The following is a 25,225-nucleotide window of genomic DNA, read 5'->3' on the forward strand; positions in this document are numbered from 1 at the left end:
AGCCGAGGGACTTGGCTGTCCCCAGATGGTACCTCTCAACATACCGGTTCCAGAGTAAGTGATCTCTCCAGGTGCACACTCTCTCTTTCCTTCTGGGTCACTCCCACTTGTTCTCATTTCACTATTTTTGTCCCTGGTAATTGTCTGGGGAGGAATTCACCAGAGTTCAACCTTTTTTGTATTATCAGATTTTTCAAAGGAGAGAAATGAGAGGGGTGGTCGCTCCTGGCATGGAGTAAGAAACCAAGAGCAGGAAAGAAAGGTAGCAGCTGGATTAAGGCAGGGATCTCAGATGGGGAAGAACGCTCACCTTTGCTAGAGGGCAGCTGAATGCATCAGCGGTGTCCCTAAATGTTCAGAAACAGCCAAACAACCAGCAGTTTAGATGGGAAATAACAGACCTCCGTGGGCAGGAGGAAGCACAGCATATCCAAGAAGGAGCCCTGAGGTGAACGTTTAGACACGGGTTTCAGTCTGGCCGAACCACTAACTTCCCTAGATCTTGGGTTCTTCATCCCTAAAATGAAACGACTGTCCTATGAGGATTTCTAAGCTCAAAAAATTTCCGTGAAGAAACGTCATGTATCGCATTTCTGCACTACGCACCTCTGGGAAGTGTTTAAGGGACTGCAGTAAGTTTTGGAGTCACATTAGTGATTTCAACTTTCTGTGTTTGACACCTGTCTTCTCTGATGATCCCCCCGGAGAGAGGAGCTGCTGAGGAAGAACTGAGCTGGAGGCTCTCAAGAGGTTGTAACAATTTCTGTTGTGCCCCCACCTGCTTTGTCAAGTAGTGGACAATTAGACTCACAGCCAAGCGGCAGTCCTCAACACAAGAGGCAGGTGATCTGAAGTCAGGTTCCCCTCGGGAGTGTTCACTCTGCCTGGATTCAGTGCCCAGCCCTTGATTCAAGCTCACGCATGTATCTCCATAGCACACCATGCAGTACAGCTTAAGTTTTGTGATCTAGCAGAGTCAGACTGGCTTGTGGTTAGAACCTAATCTTCAACCTGAGACTCAGTGTTTACCCCTCAGAATGACTCTAGGTCTTTTAGCTGTTTTACCATCTTTTATAGGAAAAGTAAAATTTTTTTTTTTAAGTCATTCTGGGATGTGGCCTCTCCATCCACAACCTTTCATGGAGAAGAGAAATCCACTCAGGGGCCAGGTAGTTCCTGGCTGTGAAATCTCTCTCGGGTCAAATGCCCCTTGCTTTTCTCCATGGTTTAAAGGTATAAGTAAAAGTGTGGGGAGAAAGATAAGTTTGAAGCTTTGGCAAAGCTGTTGTCCTACTGCCAGGATAGAACAAACATTGATTCGGTCAAGAAGCTGAGTTTCTTGGGTTAACGGTCCCCGTGAATTCTCCCACATTTCATTCTCTGATGGTCGTGCATTATAGATCATCTTTCAATTCCTTAGACCTCAGAAACTGGCAAGAACTGTTTTAACTACAAATAAACACATAAGCCGTATAAATACAGAAACCCCACACATGCAGGGACCTCCCTTTGGTGAGAGTGCTGTAGGCATGGATGAATCACGCTCAGATAGTTTTCATCCGTGAGGTTGACGCGAACTCTGACGCCACCAGACCTCAAGGCAAAAATAGATGCCCTTCAGAGACTTTGTAACTTCCAAGAATCATCCATGTGGAAACCAAATGGAGGTGTTGATTCTCATGAAAGAGATCTCACAACTACAAGCGAGTGACTCTGAGTGATCCCAGCCAAACATGAGAAAGTGTTAACTTTTTCATCTGTGATTGAAAGAATGTGATCCGTGATTAGGATACATGACCTGAGGATTCTGGGGCAGTTTTAAGCACTTAGCTTCAAGCACTACAGTTTAGCCTTTTGAGCGGCAAACTTATGTTTCAAATTATAACAAACGTCTCTATTAATCCCCTAATCACTTCTTAACCCCACTCCTAAATTGTACCAGGCTGAGGCTGCAAAGATTTGCATGTGGAAAGCCTCCTTCTGCCTTTCTCCTCTGAGCGGTGGTTGTGAATGGGACCAAGAGCCGCTGGGAACAGGACGATTGTGCCCTAGGAGCCTCTTGTTCTGTGGAGTGCGTGCCTTGCTGACTGATGCTAAACATTGGAAATGTACATTTGAATAGGTCCATAGAAATTGGAATTTGATGGATTGTTTGCCCTGAGTGTTTTGTGGAGTGGTGTTACCGTAGGGAGTGCCTCTCCAATGGGGTTATTTATTAGAAGAACAAGCTTACAACTTGAACTTTTCCCCCAGAAGAACATTGGAAAATAGCATATCTGTAGTGACACATTTCTGGTGGATTTAACTAGGGTGTGTTTTTCTTCCGGTGAATTGACCTCTTCATTAATTTGTTTTCTTCACTCCTGTGAGATATACAAGGGTGAACTGGTTTATTTTTATTTTACAGTTGGAGGAAGAAGGTAAACTCTAAGTAGCTAGTCTAGAGCTTAAGATATTTTTGTATTCACCTGAAGATTTTAATTTTTTCCAGTGTGTTAGCCCACAGTATAACTATTTCCCGTCCATCTTTGTGTTGCAAATGGGAATGGCATCCCTAGACTTTCATGGAAGCTAAGTTTCGGCTTTTGGCACTAGTGATCCCAGTGAAAACGGGAACTGGTTTATCTATAGAAAGTCACGGTCCTGATTGTGTTGGTGATGTTCTTTTCCTGTCTCTTGAGTAGAGGCAGAGTGGGGATAACAGGTCATGTGGCTGAGACGACACCCACCCCCCCCACCCCCCCCACCCCCCCCACCACCCCCCCCCCCCCCCGCAGGCAGCTGGAATGACTCATTTGCCAATAAAAGAACCAGACAGCCCATCCTCCCCCCGCCCCCCCCCCCTTGGACCACAGGTCTCTCTTCTGGGCTTCGCCTTTGGTATTCCTCTTGCTGGTCACCCACCTTCCCTCAATCTCATTTTCCAACTAGACCAATTATGGCATTGAGTGCCCCCTGGGAACTCTGGAAGAAGGAGATTTCTCTTCTCTGAGCCCTTGGAGATACTCTTTGGCTTTGGGGGTATCTTGACTGACATCACAGCCACCTCTTCAGTCAGCTTAACCGGGTCCAACTGGTTTGTGGCAAGAAATCCTGGTTTCTCTCTCCCGCTCGTAGCTGCGGTTCCTGGCAGAGATGCTTCCATGGGTTCCTAGCCTTTCCTATGCTGTTCCTAGCTCTGTCAGTCAGCGTCTCCGAGATTCAGTTGCCCTCCCTCCTCTCATCCCCCCTCCTACTCTTTGCTTAAATTTCTCGGTAAATACTCTTCACCTTTTCACAACCACATCCCCAGGGTTACCAGTGCAGTGGCATCTTAGAACTCCCCGGCCTGCACCTCCTTTTTGTTTATGACAATCCTCTCGTGCAGGAACTTATTTTGTATATTTATATGCACGTGTTTACTTTATGAAACAGTTGGTCAAAACAAAACAGAAACAAACAGCAAACTTGTTACTGTTACATAAGCAGTAGATGTTACTGGTATACAGTTTTTAAAAATACAGATAAGTAAGATTAAGAAAAGAAAGGCATATTCCTGTCACATAGACACGATCACTCACTCTCTCACTTGATGGTCCTTCAGATACTCAAAGGCGCCTATTGTGACCATCCACAAATCTTCTCTTCTTCAGAGGAAACATCCCTGGTTTCCTTCATGTGGTCTTCAGAGAGCTGGTTAGAGCCCCTCAGCCCCAGGTCTCTGGCCCTGGCCCTCTTCTTGTGGAATTGCCCTGTTCACACATGGCACCACCCAGCACTGAGCTGACCCATGCTATGTGGAGTGATGGCCACCCCCCTTGTCAGGACAGCATCGCTGAGCCCACTTTCACTTTCCTGTCAGTCATGCCACAGAGCCAAATCACGATGACCGTCTGTTGGACTGAAACTCTTTAATTTTGCAGCTATTTCAACCACTTTTCATTATTATTATTATTATTTGTTTTTGCGGTACGCGGGCCTCTCACTGTTGTGGCCTCTCCCGTTGTGGAGCACAGGCTCCGGATGCACAGGCTCAGCGGCCATGGCTCACGGGCCCAGCCGCTCCGCCACATGTGGGATCTTCCTGGACCGGGGCACGAACCCGTGTCCCCTGCATCGGCAGGCGGACTCTCAACCACTGCGCCACCAAGGAAGCCCCTCAACCACTTTTAATTTACCTCTTTTTACTTAAACTGTTCCTATCCTTCGTGGTCAACCAAAAGATCATGAACAATTTTGGTGGTTTCTAAAGTCCAAATAGATAGATACTCTGCCTGTGGCATGTCTTTTACCTGGGGAAAAAAAGGGATGGAGGAAGAGGGCTTGGGAAGGGACAGGCTTTCCTCTTAGTGCACTCAGGCAGACCACCAGTGACTGCTGCTTTCCTTTATTAGCCCTCACGAGCCTTGCCTTTAACGACCTACTCTAGAATCTTCCTCCACAGTGATATCAGGTCCCTCCTTGTTAGTTTACAGAATCCACTGTTTCCTTTGTTGAAAAGGGAACCTGAGTTGCCTGTCTCTAATCTTTGGTCACATCTTCCCTTCACTGCTGTTCCTCCCAGATTCCTGACAGAACTGTGACAGCCTCATCTTCGAGTACTTTTAGGGCCCTGGGATGGAATCTGTTGAAGCCAGAAGACTCGATCCCATTTATCGCAGCAGAGTTCTCTTTTGTAATATTTTCATCTGTCTTGGGCCTTAGTTTTTTTAAACTCGTCGTTATTTTCTCCTTCCGCCTGACAAGTAAAATAGAAAGAAATTAGTACTTCTCCTCCTTTGTCATCCATCAGCTTTACAAAACCTGTAGTTTCTAGCAGCCAATTAGTCTCTTCCTCAATCACCTCAATTTTTCAAATATAACTAAGGAAGGTCACTTCTGTTGTCTTCACCATGTTCCATAGGTATAAGTCTATTCTGGGTTTTAAGTTTGTGAACAATTTTGATTGGTGGGTGTTACTGTCCGTTCTTGGCCAACTTCCCATCAGAAGTAATAGGGTCTTAAATTAACACCATACTAATGAATGGTCTGAGTGTTTGCAAAATGGGAAAAATATAAGGTCCAAAATACATTTCTTTACCTTGCATGTCAGAGAGATTCCTATGTGTGAAAAAAGACCTACTAGGTAAGCTGTAGAGGGGCAATGACATTCTGCAGAGATGAATTAAAGCTCAACTCGATTTCCGGAAGGTCCCAGGCGAGGAATTAGAAGCTGTAGAGCTGAGCCCTGAAAACTCTAATTCACAGGTCCTATCTGGACCCTGCCTACCAATCCCCAAAAGTTGAACAGGGAGCTATATGTATGGACAGAGGATAAGGCAGAGGAACACATTATATAAGTAACACATTTTGGCCTTAAATCCCCATGCAGTCCCTTCACGAGCCAGACTGGAACATATTGGGGTCTTCTTTTGTTTAAGCTGGAATCGGGACCCAGAGCAGTCTGTCTGCCTCTTTCCCCCAGTCCCGGTGATGAGGGAGAGTCATTCCAGAGAAGCAGCAAATACAAAAATAAAATGTGAACCAGAACAAGAAAGCCCCCAAACTTCTAATGAGAACTAGTTGAAGCCAGGGTAACAGGAGCACACCTTGAGCTCTCATACCTGGCAAATTATTTAAGAGAAGAGTTAGAATGGAGAAAACCAAGGGGCCGGGAGAGAGGGGGAGAGAGCTTGGTTTTCTTCCAGGCAGCCCCTGCCCTGGTCTCAGCCCCCTTTACCTCTGAAGCTTTGTGAATGAAGTGCCTCTCAAAAAAGAAAATGGAATCAGAGAGAGAGAACAGCCCTGATTTTTCATCTGAGGAGGTTTTTGGGAGTAGATGGTGCAGCTCCCAAGAGTGAAACCCACTGTGTCCCTAGGCTATAGCTCAGTCACGGGCATCCATCCCTGAATTTGACCTACACTTGGTAGAAAAGTGAAGAGCGGTTAAGAAATGTTCCTCCCCTAGTCAGATTTGGGAATTATTGCACAGTTACCTAGTCTTAGAGAACAATGACACATTTTACTATACTAAAGGCTCCGAAAAGTCCTGTGACAAAGAAAAGTGTTTCCCAAACTCTTCTGAGCATGCATTTTTTGGGTGGTTTCCTATCATCATTCAGAAGAGTGTTCCATGGAAAACATTGTAGGGGGCAACTTCAATTCATCGATTTACTCTGTGAAGTGAGTTCAACAGGTAAATGAGGGAATGGACCCATTTTCTATGTTCTTGCTTAATATTTATCCCCACGTTCTATATACATTCCCTGGAATACTTGTTTCAGTTCCATAGTTTTAACTACCATATAAACATAACTGTTCCCAACTCTTTTTATAGCACTGACTTCATTCCTGAGCACCATACCCACATTTCCAGCTGTGTACTCATTAGCCCTTCTCCCTGGGCATCAGGCACGTGTGCTGAATTCAACATGTCCAAATCGAAATGCAGTGTCTTCTCCTCCAGATGGGCTTCTCTTCCTGTCTCTCCTGTTGTTATAGCATCATCACCCTCCATTGTCCAACCTGGGCATTTCAACAGAGTCTAAGACCTTTTCATCTCCTTTACTTGGGAGAATATATTTGTAGATTATATACATTTAATAAATACACACATAATTTTAAAAATTTAATATATTATACCTCTGAGACGTTTCTGTTTCCACAGACATAGTCAAGACTCTCACTTTTCATTTGGACAATTGTAATAGCCACAGGTAAATTATGGGCTCAGTGGAATTTTTGCAGGGAAAGGGGATTTGGCATGGGAACCATTAGTATATCTGTTTGTCAAAATGAAATCTTAAATTACAGATATGCTTGGAAAAATCTGAAGGAGATTATGGCATTAATATTAATGGACAGGGTGGGGTTTTAAAGCTAGTGATCAGGAGAAGCAGGAATGCTCCATTACTACCCTGTCAATCTCCCTTCTTTTCCATGGAGTTCTGGGGGTACCTGAACACGTGACTAGAAATGACAATGGGAAGTCAGCATGCCATTTCATCATTAAAGCCTAAGTGAGGTCACTAGATACACTGTTTTTTTTGTTTTGTTTTCTGTTTTTCCTTCATACAGTTCTTTAGGATCACAATTGTGGACAGTTATTATACAAAATAACAAAGTTCCAAGTAATGACTGTTCTACTTTGACTTGTTTCCCTTAATGATTCAATCAGCTACGCTTAATAAGTCATGCTTAAAGTCCTTTTGCACATAAACTCATTTAATCTGAAGAAAGAGGTATTTACCCTTTTTCAAATGGGGAAAATTGAGTGTCAGAGTGGCTCCTAGCATGGCTAGTTCATAGCTTGAGCTAGACTTTGAACTCTGAGCCCTGATCCCTTTCCACTACACCTCAACTGGCTCCCCAAACCCAAATGATGGTTATGTTCAGTGGATGAGAGATGGGCTTCCCAAGCGTTTCTATGTGAAGACCTGACATGGGGTAACCATCGGCTGGTAGAGCCAGGAAGCCCTGCAGGCGAGGCATCCAGCCTGTTATCTAACCATTGGGCCACAGATAAGCCACCTGCCCTGCCAGGTGAAGTCATGTCGTAGCTTATTTTGGGCAGGGGCGTGTAGCACTGAGGATGACCTGTTTACTTCCATGGTATAGGTTGTAAGACTTCCTAAGTACATTATACAGTACACAGTCTGAAGTGAATGTTTGTGGATCTGGCTTTGCCCTCACATCACAGATGTAGCTCCTGATTTATAGCATCATAAAGAAACAACAATAAAGGATGCCTCAAGATTCTTGGCAGGCAAATATAGACAAAGCTCCCTCATGTCCTTTTGAAGAATTTCAGGGACGGAGACCCATTGGAATTGGCTTCGGTCAATGTATAATGTGAAGATTAGGAAATTCTTTTCTTGTTTCCAACCATAGAATCTTACTGATTTGATTAAATAGAATTTCCTCTTGTTTGTGTTGCTCTGAGCATGAAGAAACTGGTCAGTCACCATTCTTTCAATAAAATGGTTTCAAATTGCGAGAAGGAGATTGTGATCAAATCACTGCTCATTTTTTCCTTCAGGCTAAAATACCATAATTGCTTTAACCTCCTTCAAGGCATCTATTTTCCATCCCTTACGTTGTTTTTATTTCTTTCCTTGGAACTCAGTTCAGTTGCTCCATGGCATTGCCCTACTAAAATATAGTGGTTGGAACTGGACACACCTGTGTCCAATTGTAACTAATATGGAGCACTGGTAAAGAGGTTGCTTCCGGGACTCTGCATGTACTACCTGCCTTGGCACACAAACAGTGAGCTATTGTCATCATCAGTTATTTAAAAGAAAGGGAAGGAGGAGGGGGGGAGGGGAGGGGAGGGGGGGAGGGGGGGGAGGGGAGGGGAGGGGGAAGGGGAGGAAGGGGAGGGGGAAGGGGAGGAAGGGGAGGGGGAAGGGGAGGAAGGGGAGGGGGGGAGGGGAGGAAGGGGAGGGGGGAGGGGAGGGGGGAAGGGGAGGGAGGGGGAAGGGAAGGGGAGGGGAGGGGGAAGGGAAGGGGAGGGGAGGGGGAGGAGGGGAGAGGAGGGGAGGGGAAGAAGGGGAGGGGAGGCGGAGGAGGGGAGGGGGAGGAGGGGAGGGAGGGAGGAGGGGAGGCTCATCCAATCATCCAGTAGTCATCCAGTCTGGCTACTTGCTAGGAGGAGAAAAATGTGCTCATTTTGGGGCTTGAGAAGTGTTTGTGTACATTTGTGCTGGGGGACCGTAGAGTACTGTAGATTATAGGTATTGATCCTGCACTTGAGAAGAACAGAATATACACCCTCTGAACACAAATGGAAAAGGAACCACTAAATGTTCAATATGTGCATTGAGATCGAAGCACACAGGCAAAACTTTGCCAACTAAGTGCTTTTGAAACTGTGCAAAATAAGAAACCACTGTGGGATTTTCAGAAATAAATTTAGTTTGAACTCTGCGATCCTTTAAAAGAAAGTTTTAAAATTCACCAATTGGGAATGCAAAATGGTGCCGCCACTTTCAAAAACTGATTGGCAGTTCCTCAAAATGTTAAACGTGGAGTTACCGTGTGACCCAGCAGTTCCACTCCTAGGTAGATAGCCAAGAGAACTGAGAATATGTATTCCCATAAAAACTTGTACATGAATGTTTACAACGATGTTATTCACAATAGCCAAAGAGTGGAAACAACCTAAATGTCCATCCACCAATGAATGGATAAACAAAATGTAGTGTGTCCTTACAACAGAATAGTCATTCAGCCATAAAAAGGAATGAGGTACTGACGCCTGCTGTAACACGATAAACCTTGAAAACGTCATTTTAAGTGGAAGAAACCAGGCACAAAAGGCCATATGTTATAGGATCTCATTTATGTGAGATATCCAAAACAGGCAAATCTATAGAGACAGAAAACAGATTAGTGGTTGACGTGGGTTGGGGGGAGGCGGGGGGAATGGGGAGTGACTGCTAATGAGTATGGCGAGCAGTTCTTTTTTGAGGTGATGAAAATGTTTTGGAATTAGTTAGTGGTGATGGCTGCACACCCTTGTGAATATACTAAAAACTGAACTGTACACTTTACAGGGGTGAATTTTATGGAATGTGGAATATATTTTTTAAAACAAGAACAAACAACCCCACCGTTAATATACACATGGACCCCTTATCATTATTTTTAGAAATAAGCACCTCAAAAAGTTTTCGTTCATGACTGGTGTGGAAGATGCTGTGCGGGTGCACTTGGTTTCATGAATGTTGCTGGTATAGCAAGATGTTTGTAGAAAGTGGCTGAATTATGACATTGAGAAATTATTCTGGGTGGTATGAATACAGACTGGGCTGCTTGCGAGGAAAACAGGAACATCTGACTCAGTTATGGCTCTGCGAGCGGTCATTTATTTTTGCTGCTAAGGAAAGATCTGAATTTTTTTTCCTGACCATTTTCGGGTGAATATTTTTTGCTGATACACTTGCGTATTTGAGGTTCTGCTAAATGAATCATCGCATTTGCACCCTTTTTCTTTAGTATCCGTTCTGGAAATGGAATGACTAAAAACACACCAAAGCTAATTCCAGGCTCCTGGGGTTATTTTTGTCCCTTCAGCTATTTTTTGACCCCTCTAATTGGCATCAACAGCCTGGATGTCGTCTGATGGTGGCAACCCCAGCTCACTCCATCAGCTGCCCCGCTTTCTTCTCCATCGACACATTTCTAGTGCTTTTGAAGGAGATAGATGCTTCTGCTGCACCTGAAGAGGATTTACAAGGTCTGATGCTTTTTGACAAAACGGATGCCTCCTCCCTGTACTTTGGAATTGATAGGCGCTGTCAAAACGGGTTTTCCGAATGGTTGCTCTTTGTCACCTTGTACCAGGTTTTCTCCTCCATTCTGGGAAATGTTCAGTTTAATGTTGCGTTTCGAATCACTTTCAGCTGAAAAAGTGTGTAATGGAATCAGGTCAGAGATGCTTTTTGTTTGCAGCTTTGCATTCCAAGGGGACTGGTGACAGCAGGGAAAGTACATTGCGGGGCTTGCTTGATAATGGGCTCCTTGTCCTTTATGGTTTAAAAGAAGCACTAAGGGTGACTTCTCCCATCCTGGCACTTCTGTATTGGTTTATATTTATCAGAATCTAAATTTGGGGGATTACCTCCTCCTGAGAGGGAAAGTAGTAGCTGTCGTAATTTGTCCGTGTTTCTCCACTCTGCAGATATTTGGCTTATTTTCAGAATCACTGAAATTTAGACCTGGGAGGTGCCTTGTCCTTACCCCTTCTTTTTATTGGCAAGGACACCAAGGCCTGGAGCTAGCGATTAACCTAAAGTGGGGCTGGCATCTGCAAGTTCTGGTTCCCAAGCCAGTGCCATTGCCACCACACCACCTCACTACCAGTGATGGGGCACATGGATGGGTACCCCTCAGGGCTGTGGACTTTTTTTTTTTTTTGCTGTACGCAGGCCTCTCACTGCCGTGGCCTCTCCCGTTGCGGAGCACAGGCTCCGGACGCGCAGGCTCAGCAGCCATGGCTCACAGACCCAGCCGCTCCGCGGTATGTGGGATTTTCCTGGACCAGGGCACGAACCCGTGTCCCCTGCATCGGCAGGCGGACTCTCAACCACTGCGCCACCAGGGAAGCCCAGGGCTGTGGACTTGCTGAGCCAGGGAGAGGGCCTGACATCGGCTGTTGCCCCACAGTAGTGCTTTGTCTTTCCCATTACAACCTCCTGTGTAAACTGTCAGAACTTACAACAACCCGGAAAGATTCCTCCTGTATGTTGTACACTCACGTCCCCTTTACTACACATGTGGGTGGTTTCCATGCTGCAGGACTGGCTGGCTGCTTAACTGTTTGAGATGGGAATGAAGTTCTGTGCTACCTGGACTCTTGCAAACACTAGCTGCAGAGCACTTGGCTTTGCCGGCCAGCGGTTCCTATGCTGCAGAGAGAAGAAACCAAGGGGTGTGGCAAAGTGAAGCAACTTGGTTTGGATGCTGCCTTCAGGAGTGAGCTTGAGCCCTGACTTTTATCTTACTTAACCTCTCCCTCCGTGGAGACTGGCCTGCTGGAAACTGTTAACTGCCTCTCAAGTCCAGCAGCCTGGCGATTTTGAAGTTCTTTTCCATTTCAGCTCTGCAGAGAGATTCTACCTTTATTGTTAAGCTTGGAGATTTTCATCTATATATGAATATATATAATGTTTATAGATGGAGATTTATATGTGGAGATTTTTATACGTAAATATATCTATATTGTATATAATCTACATCTATAACTATAAATCTATGTATATAAGGGATATATATATTAATTTTTCCCCATTCTTTGTGCCACTTGGACCTTTTATTGAGGCTGAAAACCTATATGCTCATTAATTGTCCTTATGCCAAGTTTACATAGTACCTCTTTGCAAAATCATTTGTGAGTTTTAGTATTTTGTTTGGTCTTCAGGCCACAGTCTTTACCTTGAGGAGGCAGGAGGGCTGACAGGTGGTCTGCTCTGAAGTGCACTGGGCAGAGCACGGGCTTTTAAGCTTCCTGAGGCTCACGGAAAGGAAGTGCTGGCTGGGGTTCTCCTGCATTTGTCCTCCATCATTCTCCAGACTTCCTCTTCAAACTTCAATGTGTTGCTCCTTTGCTTGAATCTGAAGCTTTCTTGATAGTCACAGCCGATGACGTAAGAGCTGTGCAGTGCACCGAGGCAACATCACCTCATTTCACTGAAGGCTAGGAAGGAGGGTGTGTGAATGAGCCTCTGCTATTCAAAGCTACTAGCATCCTGGGGCCAGGGCGGACTTTCTGAAACACTCCAAGAGGGTGTTGTACACAGTGAGACCATTCCAGAGTGTAGCCGTGAACATGAGCTACAGCACATTGCCCACAACACTCACCAGTATATGCTGAGTTCTGCTTGCCCTGGAAAGAGGGAGATGTCTTCCAAGCAGTAGGAAGTGTAGCTGGCTGTTTGCTCCTTCCTCCTCCACTTACTTCCAACGGTGATCTCTAAGGGGAAGTGCCGCTCCCATCCCACGGCCACATCCAAACCCCTGGGTGGCTGCCTCGGCCTTGAAATCTGGAAGTCGTGTGGTGGTAGGCAGCCCACGGGCAGTGGATGCAGTCATTGAGGTGGGACAGCGGGGGATGTTTTGTTCTGTTTTCGTTTTATCAAAGTGTCACTGATTTAACACACTGAAAATTTCCCTGTGGCCAATGAAAAAGCATTACAAGGATGCATACTGTCAGTGTCTAAGAGGCATAGTTTCAAGTTCTTAGGTCCTCAGAGAAACGTGTGTGTCAGAGTAGTTCACAATGCCCAGGCTGTGGCAGGAGGGGGAGGATTACAAATGTACAGACCCTTCTGTACGCCTAAAATGAATGGAATCTAACCATCCAGAGGAGGGGCTGATGAATCCTCGAGTCGCCCCATTCATTCTTCATTCAGAACGTCTTTCTGTCGTTTTCATTTGTGAGCATGGTTGGCTGTTCTGCACCTATTTCTGTGGGTCTCCTCTTAGAACACAAGTGGTAGAAGAAGGTACAGACATTTTTGGTCTTAACCAGTTCTCATTTTTATAACAAAATTCTGTCACTGGCTTCTTAGTTAGTGGCTTCTGATGCAGCTACAGGAGAGTTTTGCAGTCACTCCTGAACTCTGAGAGACGTTTGGGGCCCAGGAAAAATTCTGTGGTCACTTAATGCTTGGGTCCCACAGGGTTCACGAAGACTGGTAGTGCTACAAAGATGAATTAGCATTTAGTAGGGTTCCGGGCCTTTTGTGAATATGTGGCCAAATCCGGGCAAATAAATTCCTCTTCAGAATTTACAAAAGGAATGTTTCACGATTCCTGTAAGTCCAATGATACAAAGATATGTAAAGGAAAATTAACTTTCTCTCCCACTTCCATGCCTTTCTCCCTACTCATTCAAACATAACTTATATTATCAGACAGCCAGGTGTCCAGGTGGCCAGTTAGGACAGTGACAGCCTTATTCACTCTCTGATAGTGCAGGCAAGAGGCAAAGAGAAAGCAGTGTTCCGTTTTCCCCACACAGGGGCACCGGGCCAGGGTCAGGTGATGACATGCAGCAGGGCAGGAGGAATCTGCTCGGTATTGAGGAGCTCTGAACAAAAGGCTGTGCCTTTGGACCAGGGGATGGGGGTGGGATGGCAGGTAGGTGGTGGAAAAGGGAAAGGACTAGGAGTGGAAAAGTACTGAGTCAGAGTGGGGGAAAAGTATCTTAGCCAGGACTCCTGGTGGAGGTGCCTCGGCTGGGTAGGCAGAAAAGTATGTAAATGTGACCCATGGTGGGGTGGGGGGAGGGAGCCCTGGCCTGCAGCTCCCCTCAGAGACTGCAGAGCCCTGGCTGGGCACTAGGTGTGGGGAGGGCAGCTTCCTGGCAGGCCTGACCAGTAGAACCTTTGCAGAGCCTGAAGGAGCACACATAGGATTTTGGCCTGGAATCAGATATTTCATGTATATAGGGTATCTATATATAGTTTTTGTTTTTATAAAAATGGGATTATTCCCCATATTACTCTGCAATGTGCTTTTCTTTTCTTTTCTTTTCTTTTTGTGTTACGCGGGCCTCTCACTGCTGTGGCCTCTCCCGTTGTGGAGCACAGGCTCCAGATGTGCAGGCTCAGCGGCCATGGCTCACGGGCCCAGCCGCCCTGCGGCATGTGGGATCTTCCCGGACCGGGACACGAATCCGTGTCCCCTGCATCGAATCGGCAGGCAGACTCTCAACCACTGCGCCACCAGGGAAGCCCTGCAATATGCTTTTCTTAACAATACATCATGGATACCTGCAGGTTACAAAACAGACTTAACTTTTTAAGTGACTGTATAACATAGATTACACACCAATCCATTCAACAATTCCCCCTTTTGATAAACTGTTTCATACTGTTTCCAGTCTTTACCACGACAAGTAATGTCAAATATGAATTGTTGACTTGTAATGAACCTTTTTTTTTTTTTTTGGCGGTACGCGGTGGGCCTCTCCCGTTGCGGAGCACAGGCTCCAGACACCCAGGCTCAGCGGCCATGGCTTACGGGCCCAGCCATTCCGCGGCATGTGGGATCTTCCCGGACCGGGGCACGAACCCTTGTCCCCTGCATCGGCAGGTGGACTCTCAACCACTGCGCCACCAGGAAAGCCCTGTAATGAACACTTTATTTCTTTAGGATATATTCCCCACAGTAGGGTGGCTGAACCATTTTTTTATGTAGTTACAATTTTAAGAGATTTCAAAAGTATAACAGTCTATGTTCCCTTTAATTATGAGAATGGCTTTTTCCCCTCATCCTGTGAGAACTATTATATATTGTTAATGTTTTCAATAGATGTTTGCCACTGTGATGAGCAAAAATTACATTACTTTTACTTTATTTTTTATTTTTTTTGTGGTACGCGGGCCTCTCACTGTTGTGGCCTCTCCCATTGAGGAGCACAGGCTCCGGACGCGCAGGCTCAGCGGCCATGGCTCACGGGCCCAGCAGCTCTGCGGCATGTGGGATCTTCCCGGACCGGGGCACGAACCCGTGTCCCCTGCACTGGCAGGCGGACTCTCAACCACTGCGCCACCAGGGAAGCCCTACTTTTACTTTAATTTGCCTCTTCCTGGACCAGTGAGGTAGAGCTTCTTTTCATATGTTTATTGAACATTTGCATTTTCCCTTCTTGTCGGTTGCCTAATCACATCTTTTATTGTTTTTTTTCTTTTGCTTGTTTGTCAGATGCCTTTGGAAAGTGTCACTCCTGCTTTGAGACGGGATTTGACAGGAGTTAGTGCGATCTCCTTAAGAGAAAGTGCAAAATTGAGAGACTCTCTGAAATGAGCATCCTGTCTGGCCCTTTATTTTTCTCTTGACCAGTTTACCTTTTGACCAGCTTGGGGAACAAAAAGTAATTCTTTTTGACTCCAAATTGTGACATTCAAGGATATAAGTAGCAGAATTTTCTAGCACCTGTTCTCTGAACTCAAATTTCTCATCAGTTAGGAATTGTTGCCCTTATCGTGTCACTATATAGCTTTTTTATCCTCATTTAGTAAAAACATTTCATAAAATAATGAAGTAGAAGATATGACGTCTATAAGGAGCCTGTGATGAGAGACTGTAGCTTTAAAAGCATGTCTCTACGTTACTGGTTGTTTCGTACAGGATTTGTCAGCCTTCACATGCACTCTGTTCCCTTCGAAACCCCTTCCTCTCACTGCCCTACTCCAGATTGGAGACCAGCTCTCTGACAAGCTGATCCCTAGATCAGAGGGATGAAAGAGAGAAAGATCAAAAGGAAGCCGGGAATCGCATAGGAAGAGGTGTCGTGACGCAGGGACTGGAAAGTTTGGCCGCCAGACTTGCTGTCATTCTTTAATCCATGGGTGTCTCATAAAGGAAAAACTCGGTAGTTCAAACAGAAGTGAAGAATGTTCTGTACGTAAGTGGATTTAGATATAAGGATCTATTTATGAAAGTAATTAGGTAGGGTTACCCCAGCAGTGAACATTGGAGTTGAATGCTGCTACCTCGTCGTGTACGAATTTGAAATGAAAAAACAGAGTAAACATAGTGGTGGCTGCATTCTCCCTCCCCTGCCCACCAAGGACGGGGGCCCTGCCTAGTTTTCCCTTATCGTTTGAGTCACTTTTCAGCGTTGATTCAGCCAGAACAACATCCTTTTAGGTCCCTTGTCTTTTTGTAAAACCAATGAAAAGGCATGTGGGTTTTTGAGGGCTCAGGCGGTAGACAGACAGTTACAGATCATGTTATTAAGAAAAGTCTTATTTGGGACCTTCGCTTCTGGACACGTCTGTTCATCCACCCAAGTCCAGTTCACTCTTCATCCATTTAGTCGCTTATCCCTCAGCAAACAGTTATTGCGTGTCTGTCACAGGCCACACGCTGAGTGCTGGAGATTCAGAAACCAGGGCTTAGGCTCTGCCCAGAAGACATCCTCAGGTAGTTAGAGACAGCCACAGAGGCCAGCCATCTCAGTGAGACTGGTAAGGGCTGTGGTACACCAGGCACATGACCCCACGGGGTCACAGAGAAAGGGCATCGAAGGTAGACCAGGAGGGCATTCTCCTGGGCTGACTCTCAGAGAGGAATCAGTTGGCCAGAAGGAGGGAGAGGCAGAGTGCAAGGAATAGCAAGTGTGAGACTGAAACCAGAAATATAGACAAAACCCAGATAATGAAGGAAAGTGGAAATGCTGGGAAGGCACCTAGGGGCTTGCAGTAAGGGATCTGACGTGATGCAAGTAATGCTTTTAAATCATCTTGGTGGCCCTGGGGAGCAGAGCTCCTGAGTCAGGCAGACAAGCTCTGATGTGGCCTGAACCCAGGCACTAACAGAAGGAACCAAGGAAAGGGACAGATTCTCATGCTACTGAGGGGATAAACTCTACAGGATTGCTGCCTGTTTGGATGTGTAGAGGGAGAAAAGTGAGATGGCTTCTGGAATACCCCCCCCCCGCCCCCCGGTGGAAAGGGATGCTGTTACCTGAGACAGGGGGTGTGGTGGGGCAGGATCGTTAAGTCTGAAACACGTCGAGTCTGAGATGCCAGTGAGTATCCAAGTGAATATTTGTTAGCAGTTGGCTGTACCAGGCTGGAGCACAGCAGAGACGTGTGGGCCGGAAAGGATACTTGGAACCATCGGCGTGTGTCATGGTTGAAGCCATCGATTCATCCAGTAAACATTTAAGGGCGTACAGTCAGGGCCTGCTTCATGGGGTTGTGACCTGTGCGGGCCGCCACATTTGCCTTAATGTTCTGCTGTCACAGTCTTGAAATCCTCATTAATTTTTGAACAGGAGGGCCTGCATTTTTATTTGGCCCAGACCCTAGAAATTCTGTAGCCAGTACTGCTTGTAACTGCCTGGCTCTGTGCACAGTAGTGGGGCCTCAGCGTGAGCAGGACGGACATGGCTCTCGCCTTAGGAGCTTACAGGCCAGCTCGGAAGGCGGACAGCTAAGCAATGAGTAACAAAACAGGTTGTGTTCCATATTGGCAGCACCAGGCTAAAGAGCATGTAGGAGAGGCCTCTAAACCAAATCTTGGGGGTTACAGGGCTGGGAAGCGAGTGTCCAGGGAGTGGGTAGAGAGGTGGAATGGCAGCCCACAACCCCAGAGGAGTCTGAGAAGAGTGTCCTGGGAGGTCGGAGGGAGACCAGGAGAAGCAGTGCCCCAGAAGCTGGGGTCGGGAGGGACCAACAAATGCTGCCTAGGAAGGTGGGAATGAGGTCATGGTCACGGGGTGTAGCAGCAAAGAGGCCATTTGGGGACTGGTGAGAGCAGTCAGCTAGAGAGAAGGCAAGAAATGAATTTACCTGTATTTGAGGCATCGGTGGGAGGTGAGGAAGTAGAGCCCCTGAATGTAGATTAATGTGTAATGAATGTGTCAACCTTGGTTTAGCGGGAAAGAAAGGGGAAAAGACCCTGAAAGTGGGTTTCAGATTAGGAGAGTATTGTTTCTTTGGTTTTCGTTTCGGTTTCTGTTTTGTTTGATTTTAAACACAAAGTGTTTTGCGTGTGGTAGCAAAGCCAGCAGAGAGAGAGGTTGGGAATACAGAGGGAATAACTGATGTAGGAAAGACTCCGGGGTTGGAAGTGATGGATGGACTCACCTGGTCAGGAGAAGAGGAAAAGATGGCTGAGGGAGCAGGTGCGATTCCAGGCGAACGCCCCCCTCGGCTCTGTGACAACCACCCAACTCTCCTTGTGTAAGCGAACGTCCGCTGCCTCCCTAGTTCTGCTCTCTTCCTCTCAGACTCAAGGCAAAGCTTCTCCTAAGTTCTCTCATCTGTTCTTTTTTTTTTTTGGCGGTACGCGGGCCTCTCACTGTTGTGGCCTCTCCGGTTGCGGAGCACAGGCTCCGGACGCGCAGGCTCAGCGGCTATGGCTCACGGGCCCAGCCGCTCCGCGGCATGTGGGATCTTCCCGGACCGGGGCACGAACCCTTGTCCCCTGCATCGGCAGGTGGACTCCCAACCACTGCGCCACCAGGGAAGCCCTCATCTGTTCTTATATTCAATTAATGTTCATGGGGCTCCTGCTAGGTGGCAGGCAAGATACCAAGCATCTGGAATATGAGAGTGAACAAAACAGACCAGGCCCCTGACCTCCTGACACTTAGGTCCTGGAGGAGGCTCTTGCATGGTCTGGTTGGCCGCTCCCCACGGGCCCACGCTGCCTGACACCCCATCTTCCACCGTCCCTTCCTTCCTCCTCTTACCGCGATCTTTTACTTCCCTCCCGGATACCCACCTTTCTTAGTCTGAGCCTGGAAGCTGGAATTCAGGGGCCATGTAGGAAAAGGCCATGTAGCTTTTAGCAAAATTTTGAAACAGAAGGTTGCTGTGGGAATTTACTGCATAATGCCTTTTGCTCTAGTGCCCCACATTCTCTGGGCCCTTCCCGCTACTTTAAGATTAGGCCCTAACCTTGACCTTCCTGACCCCTCCTTTCAAGTTCTCCAAGTTTCTCCAGCCTCTATCAAAACCCCTACTCTTACTACAGTTATTCTCAGCCGATAAGTAGGACAAAGACGATTTCCATTAACTCACTGATTTGTGAATGGTGGATATCACCTTTCTTGGGGTTGGCGGAGGTGGGTTGCATTTTACAAGTGACTCTGGGTTTATAAGAAGGAATCTTTAATCTGTCCTATTTTTGGCGGCATAATAAAAGAAGTGATACGAGTATTACAGCAAGAGCCACCCTCTTCCCAGGGTCAGCCCCTGCAAAACTTTCCCGTTTTCTTACAGTTCCACCATTTTTCTCCTAGATCCATAAATTCTCTAATGCCTTCAAGGTTTTTATTGTCATCTCCTCCCTTGCCTGCCCCCCTCCCCTAGTTTCTATGACAGCAGCAACTGGGCATGGGTGGTGAGGGGTTAGCAGGGGAGGGGGTCGAGCAGCTGCAGCCATTTATAGGGATTGTTGCCAAGTCAGGGACTGCCTGCCTCTGCGGTGGGAGGGAGGGGTGCCCAGGGCTTCTTGGCACAAAAAATGCAGCCTCCCCATGTCAGTGAGGCATCCACCCAGAACTGAGCTCATTGATGGTATTCCCCGTGCTTGTGGCTCTTCACAGAGAAGTGTGCTGGGTCCCCAGGTCTCTGGCTCCCTGATACCAGGAGCTTTGTGGTTCGAATAGAATGCAGCTCCACTAGCCGCTTGGATTTGTCATAGAAATGGCAGCCTTCCGCCACAACTGATCGATAGCTGGCAGGCGGCTGCAGGGACCACTGTGGAACAAGGTCTGAGCACAGGAGGCTCCACCGAGAACAGGCTTAGGGAAGGTTGCTGCACAGTTATCAATCCGGCAACTCCTCTTTTAGACGTCTGCTTTGGGGAACTCTGTTCTCTCAAAAGTCCCGGAGTCGGCAGTAGCTGTTGGGCACACTTTGGAGAGTATGTGAATTTCCTGAGCTTTAAGATGAGATAAGAGTGGTTTTCCTGGACCCAGGATATTACCCTAGAAACTCAGGAGCCTAGGTCCGGCGTTCTTAGATTTTAACGTACCTTTGAATTCCCTGGGCATCTGACGACAATGCAGATTCCAATACGGGAAGTCTGCGGTGGAACCCGAGAGTCTGCATTTCTGGCAAGCTGCTGGCTCACAGACACTTTGAGTAACGGAGATCTGGAGCTGCACTATCTGCTACACTAGCCCGCTGTGACTGCTTAACTTCAAGCTAAATGAATTTAAATTAAATAAAATTAAAAATTCAGTTTCTCAGCTTGCACTCACCATGATTCAAATGCTCAGTACCCACATGGGGCTGGTTGCTGCCATATTGGACTGTACAGATTCATGAGCTAACGAGAATGTCATGCTCTTAAAGATACTTACAATGTGGTGAGTTGGTAACACTGAGCTTTGCTGTGCAGGTCAGAGGGAAGAGTATCCTCTGAGAGTTTCAGGTGTATTCTGAACTAAGCTATGGAGTTAGGACGGAATCGAGGTACTTATGAGATTGGCTGCTGACATGCATTTTCACCATTTCAGGGCCATAATCATCAGAAATGGAGAAATCATCCCCATGTCTTCGGAATTCACCCCTGAGACTGAGCGCCAGCGACTTCAGTACCTGGTAAGAGTCACGTAGGTCTGGCAGAGCGCCGCAGCGTCAGGGATGGCGTCGGAGCTGTTTTGCAGGAACATGTTGCTATTGACCTGGGAGCAGGCCCACAGCAGTAAAACGACATATGGCGTTAACACCCCCCATACACGCCTCCTGGATCACACATCCTGGCTCCGTGTGTGACGACACACTCCACCTCCGTGAATTTATTATTGTGGCTGGCTTTCTCCCATCTGTGACCGATCAAAGACATGGCATGCTCTGTTTCCTTTAATGGCTTGGTATGTACAATATGAAATGTGGTGGTAAAGAATGCTGATACGTTTTCCCCAGGCCTGCCACTCACTTTAACTCAACCACAGGAGTTCAGACGAGTCTGAATCTCATGTGAGCAGCCCCCAGAGTCTGATGACACACCAGGACTTCCTGCTCCGATATGAAGTCTCAGGGGCCCTTTGGGAGAAATGCAGGTATCAGAAAATCTGTGTCTACCCTGAAAATAAATTCTCCATGTTAGATCTCCCTCTTTGGAGTGAAATTATGAGAGGACTCTAGGAGGGCTGTTTGGTTTTTCAGATCTTGAGAATTTTTGCTTCTTCGAAAATTGGAGCTTTCTGAAAAACAGAGTATATTCCCTGCCCTCACATTCTGTTCTGCAACGGTGATGATCATACAGGATTGCTTTGCAGTGGGCATCTTTCGGCACTAGCTGTGAATAGTAGTTCTGTGGATGAACTGTTTTCTTGCCAACTGGCTTTCCTTTTAGACGACAAGGCTAAGATAGTGACCGTCTGCTCTTAGGAAAGAACTGATCCAGCCTACTCCAAAAGGACTTCGCTCATGTCTCTGAATTCCAGCATGTGGGAACAGTCAGGATTTGATGACTTTGGTTGATTTAGCAAGAACTCGTGCACTTCCCTCAATTCCCTTGGCTGTGTTGTGTTGGTTTTACTCGGTAGCTAAGCTGTGTTGCTTTTGGTACTTACCTGGTCCATAAGACAACAGGAATCCAAAGCCAAGGTAAAAACGTTTCTTCACTCTTTGACTACAGTTATTTTCCAACCTATGTGTTGCTATTTTCAAGCAGATAAACTTGAAGCCCCTCCGGGGGCCCAGATGTTAGAGCCTTTCACTTTCTTTGGCCATCCAGGCAGGGAGAAGGGACTGGCAGCAGCCGGCAGGACCTCATCCTGCCCCCATCCTTAGTCACCAGCCGGGTAGCTTTGTTACGAGTCTCTTAACCTTTCCAGACCTTGGTCTGTCTCTTATAAAGTGGAGAGCTAGACCAGAGGGCCACCGAGGACCTCAGAGCTGCGAGGGTCCTTCCAAGTAGAGTTCATAACAGCCGGCCTCGCTGCCACCTGGCTGACTCTCTCCAGTCCATCTTCCACAAAGCCCCCTCCACGTGATCATCACATAGATCTTGTCACTCTCTTCCCTAAAAACCTCTGGCTCCCCACAGTGTACAGAAGGCAGACCCAGAACTGGGCTTCCCGCCCACCTCTCCAGCATCATTTCTTCGTTGCCCTCACCAGGGACACAGTGCATCCCGGGCTGCAGCCACGGAGAACCGTCTTCCATTTCCAGGACACACCGTGATCTCTCCGATCTCCATGCCTTTGGAAATATGCTCTGCCTGGAGAGCCCTTCCCTTTGTCTCTGCCGGGAAAACTCCTCCTCATACTTTGAGACCCCAAAAGAAATGTCACTTCCTCTAGGACATGTCCCCTACCCCTCGCAGGGGGCCAGTCCCCGGTGCTCACGCAGCGCCCTGTGGAAGCCCACAGCATGGCTGTCAGCATGTGGTATTGTATTGCTTTTTCCAAGTCCCGTGTTCCCTTCCAGACTGAGTCCCGGAGGGCAGGCCCTTTACCTTAGGGACCTCACGTTGTCAGTACCTAGCACAGAGCTCGTGTTGAATCAGGGTGTGTTGACCAAAGGGGCCAGTGTTCGTATTGATGTCTGGGTCATTACCACACAGCACCTACCCTGCTTCCCCTGAAACCTCTCACAGTGGCACCAGGCCTTTGCCTCCCATGCCTCAGCCCCTCCCTGTCCCATCACCTCCGTGACCCTTAGTAAAAACCACTTCCTGTTTTCCTGTTAAAGGCAATGAGTAATAGCAGATCCACTTTTTTTTTTTTATTTTGGAATACTTTCACATTTTCACGTGGCAAGAATGATACCAAGAGCTTAAAACATTAACTTTTAAGGAGGGGGAGGGGAATGCTGACATTGTTCAGATTCCAGTATTAGTGGTCTGTTTTGGGACGGCTGGAATGAGATGCGTGTGGCTTCAGAGCTCAGCCTTGTCACATGACTGCGTCTGTGATTTCTGCAAGGCCCTTCACTGATCCCCAGCTTCACTGTCAGTAATGGGCACAGAAAACCCCAGAAGGCAGGTGCAAAGATGAAATGAAATAATATATGTGGAAGTTTTTGTGGCATGTAATACTCACTTGGTTATTGTTGGATGAATCAGAGTCTTGCCACTTCAAATTCTACTGGTCTTCACGCCTCAGTGATATTGTCCCTGTATGTTTGTTTAAGAATCACTCCTAATGGTCCTAAAATTAATGTGTATTTTGATGTTACTCTTGCATAATCAATGGACACTATTAGCCCCCAGAACAGAGTCTTAATATCTAAATTTCTAAAAGGTGAGAACACTGTCCCCATTCTTTGTCATCCTTATTCCTAAACCGTATAGGCTTCTCTATATGGAAGTTATACCTAAAATTTTTCTCCTCAGACAACAGGAGTGTAAATGACCAAAACATAAAATATCCTGGTTGTCCAACTTCCTGTTCCATCAGGAATCTAGGAATGTGTGCTTTGGAATGAAGAAATCCAGTAATAATATTCACATGATCTGTGATGTGAATCTTTGTGGTGAAGTTTTGGAGAGCATTAGGGGGCTGGGAGCATAAAATAACCTTGTGGTGAAATCTTTATGTAATGGATTTCAGAGAACTGGGAGGTTTATAGAATAAAATCTTAAAAATAATATCAATTATGAGAGGAAAACACAGGGTGATGTGGGCTTCTCTCAGCCCAGCCCAAACAAGAGCTGTGTGACCTCAGGTCTCTCACACAATGAATGTCTCTGAATCTCCTTTCTTCCTGAGTGAAATGTGTAGGAATACTTCCCTTGAAATATTCATTACATGTTCTGAGGTCATAGTGAAAAGTAATCTCACGATAACATAAAATACAATATGTATCTTATAATTTTAGGTGCATCTAATCCAACCAGTTCATTTTGGGGGAACATCAGTTCCCTTGAACTAATTGTGAACCACTTTTGTGCAATGAGAGCTGTTGTATCCTTTACATAATCTAAATGAATTAGTACGTCACCAGAAAGTTAACAATGTATTCCTTATTCTTAGGTCAAATCAAATTTCATTTTCATGATGTCTGAAGAAACATATATGATAGAATCATGAAAACTTCCAGGTCCCTAGAGACTTGTTTGAGCAGATGACTGCAGTCCCAGGGCTGTTTGACTTGTAGAAATGGTTAATGATTTTCTTAGAGGTGGGGAGGGTTCGGAGCCCTTTGTACATGAATCGTTTTGATCCACGTCGGACAGGAATGTTCTTGGTATGCACAGTCCAGACGTTCGGGGATTACAGAACTGGAAGCAGATTACAAGATGATGGATGTGGCAGGCACATTAATTTTGTTTGGTCTTGCATCCTGACCTCAGAGGGCCATTCAGACAGCTCTCTGGGTAATGTGAACTTTGTTCTGTAGATTCTTGGGCTGGGTGATTAATCAGGCAGGCTTGAGGTTTTGACTTGTTCACATGGAATGTGGCAGGTGTGCGATGGAGGGGTCAGGGACCATGCACTTCTGCCCCAGCAGTCAGGGAGAGTTGATGATCCTAGGAGTCACGACTAAGCCTTGCTTTTTTACTCGCTGGGCTTTTTTTTTAACGTTTCCAGGGTGATTGAAATAAAATATTTAAGGGGGTCCACCAAGCTGGACAGAATGTTTTGATGGAGTCAATGCCCAGATAGGAGGGAAAACAGTCTGGTTTGTGGGCGTTTCTCGGCAGGGTTTACTGCTCTGATGCTGCAGCTTCCAGGAAATCACCCCCGCTTTTACTTCGGGTGACAGCTAGAAATGGGTCTCCCTCTAGGGGGGACCTCTATAGCCCCGAGGTGTGAGAGTAATGGCTTCCCCCTCCATTCTGCCTAGACATATTTATAAACCCTGATTTGATTACGTTAAGATGTGCTGGTATCATCAAACCTTCAAATAATGTACGTCTGTCCTTGTAGATAATCCAAGTCTGCAGCTGTTTATCATCAAGGGCAATGTCCAGAAGAGATGAAAGTGGGTTTCAAATGCACATTTGATACACACAGTGCAACATTATCTTAGGTGATTTCTTGCGGTGTCCTTGGAACTGCCTGTAGCCTTCTACACCAAGTCTGGTTTGATTTGTCTGCCATTTCTCTAGTGCTGAGCTTGGAAAGGTTTCAAGGGGGACAGCACTGTACCTCTTGGCTCTCTGGGATTTTTCACGCTCAAGCGTTATCTCCCAAGAAGTACATTCCTTAAGCCTGAACCTGCTTTTAAGACAAGATGCTATCATTGGGAAGGGTCATATGTGCTAGTGAGTAAAAATGGCTGGCCTGCCACCTCGACGTGGCCCTTAACCTTGAGAGCAGGTTGTTAAGCCCGGGAGC

General features: G+C 46.5%; 1 protein-coding gene across 1 annotated transcript in view; it reads left to right on the forward strand.

Moving 5' to 3' along the window:
* The window catches only part of PPM1H (protein phosphatase, Mg2+/Mn2+ dependent 1H), a 257,523-nt gene that overhangs the window by 155,409 nt on the left and 76,889 nt on the right, over window positions 1-25,225 (forward strand). Inside the window, exon 5 of the mRNA XM_065887438.1 lies at window positions 20,450-20,534. Coding sequence (XP_065743510.1) covers window positions 20,450-20,534 — 85 coding nt within the window. The remainder of the gene's footprint in view (window positions 1-20,449; window positions 20,535-25,225) is intronic.

The sequence above is a fragment of the Phocoena phocoena genome, chromosome 11 (genome assembly GCF_963924675.1).
Source record: "Phocoena phocoena chromosome 11, mPhoPho1.1, whole genome shotgun sequence".
Lineage (NCBI taxonomy): Eukaryota > Metazoa > Chordata > Mammalia > Artiodactyla > Phocoenidae > Phocoena > Phocoena phocoena.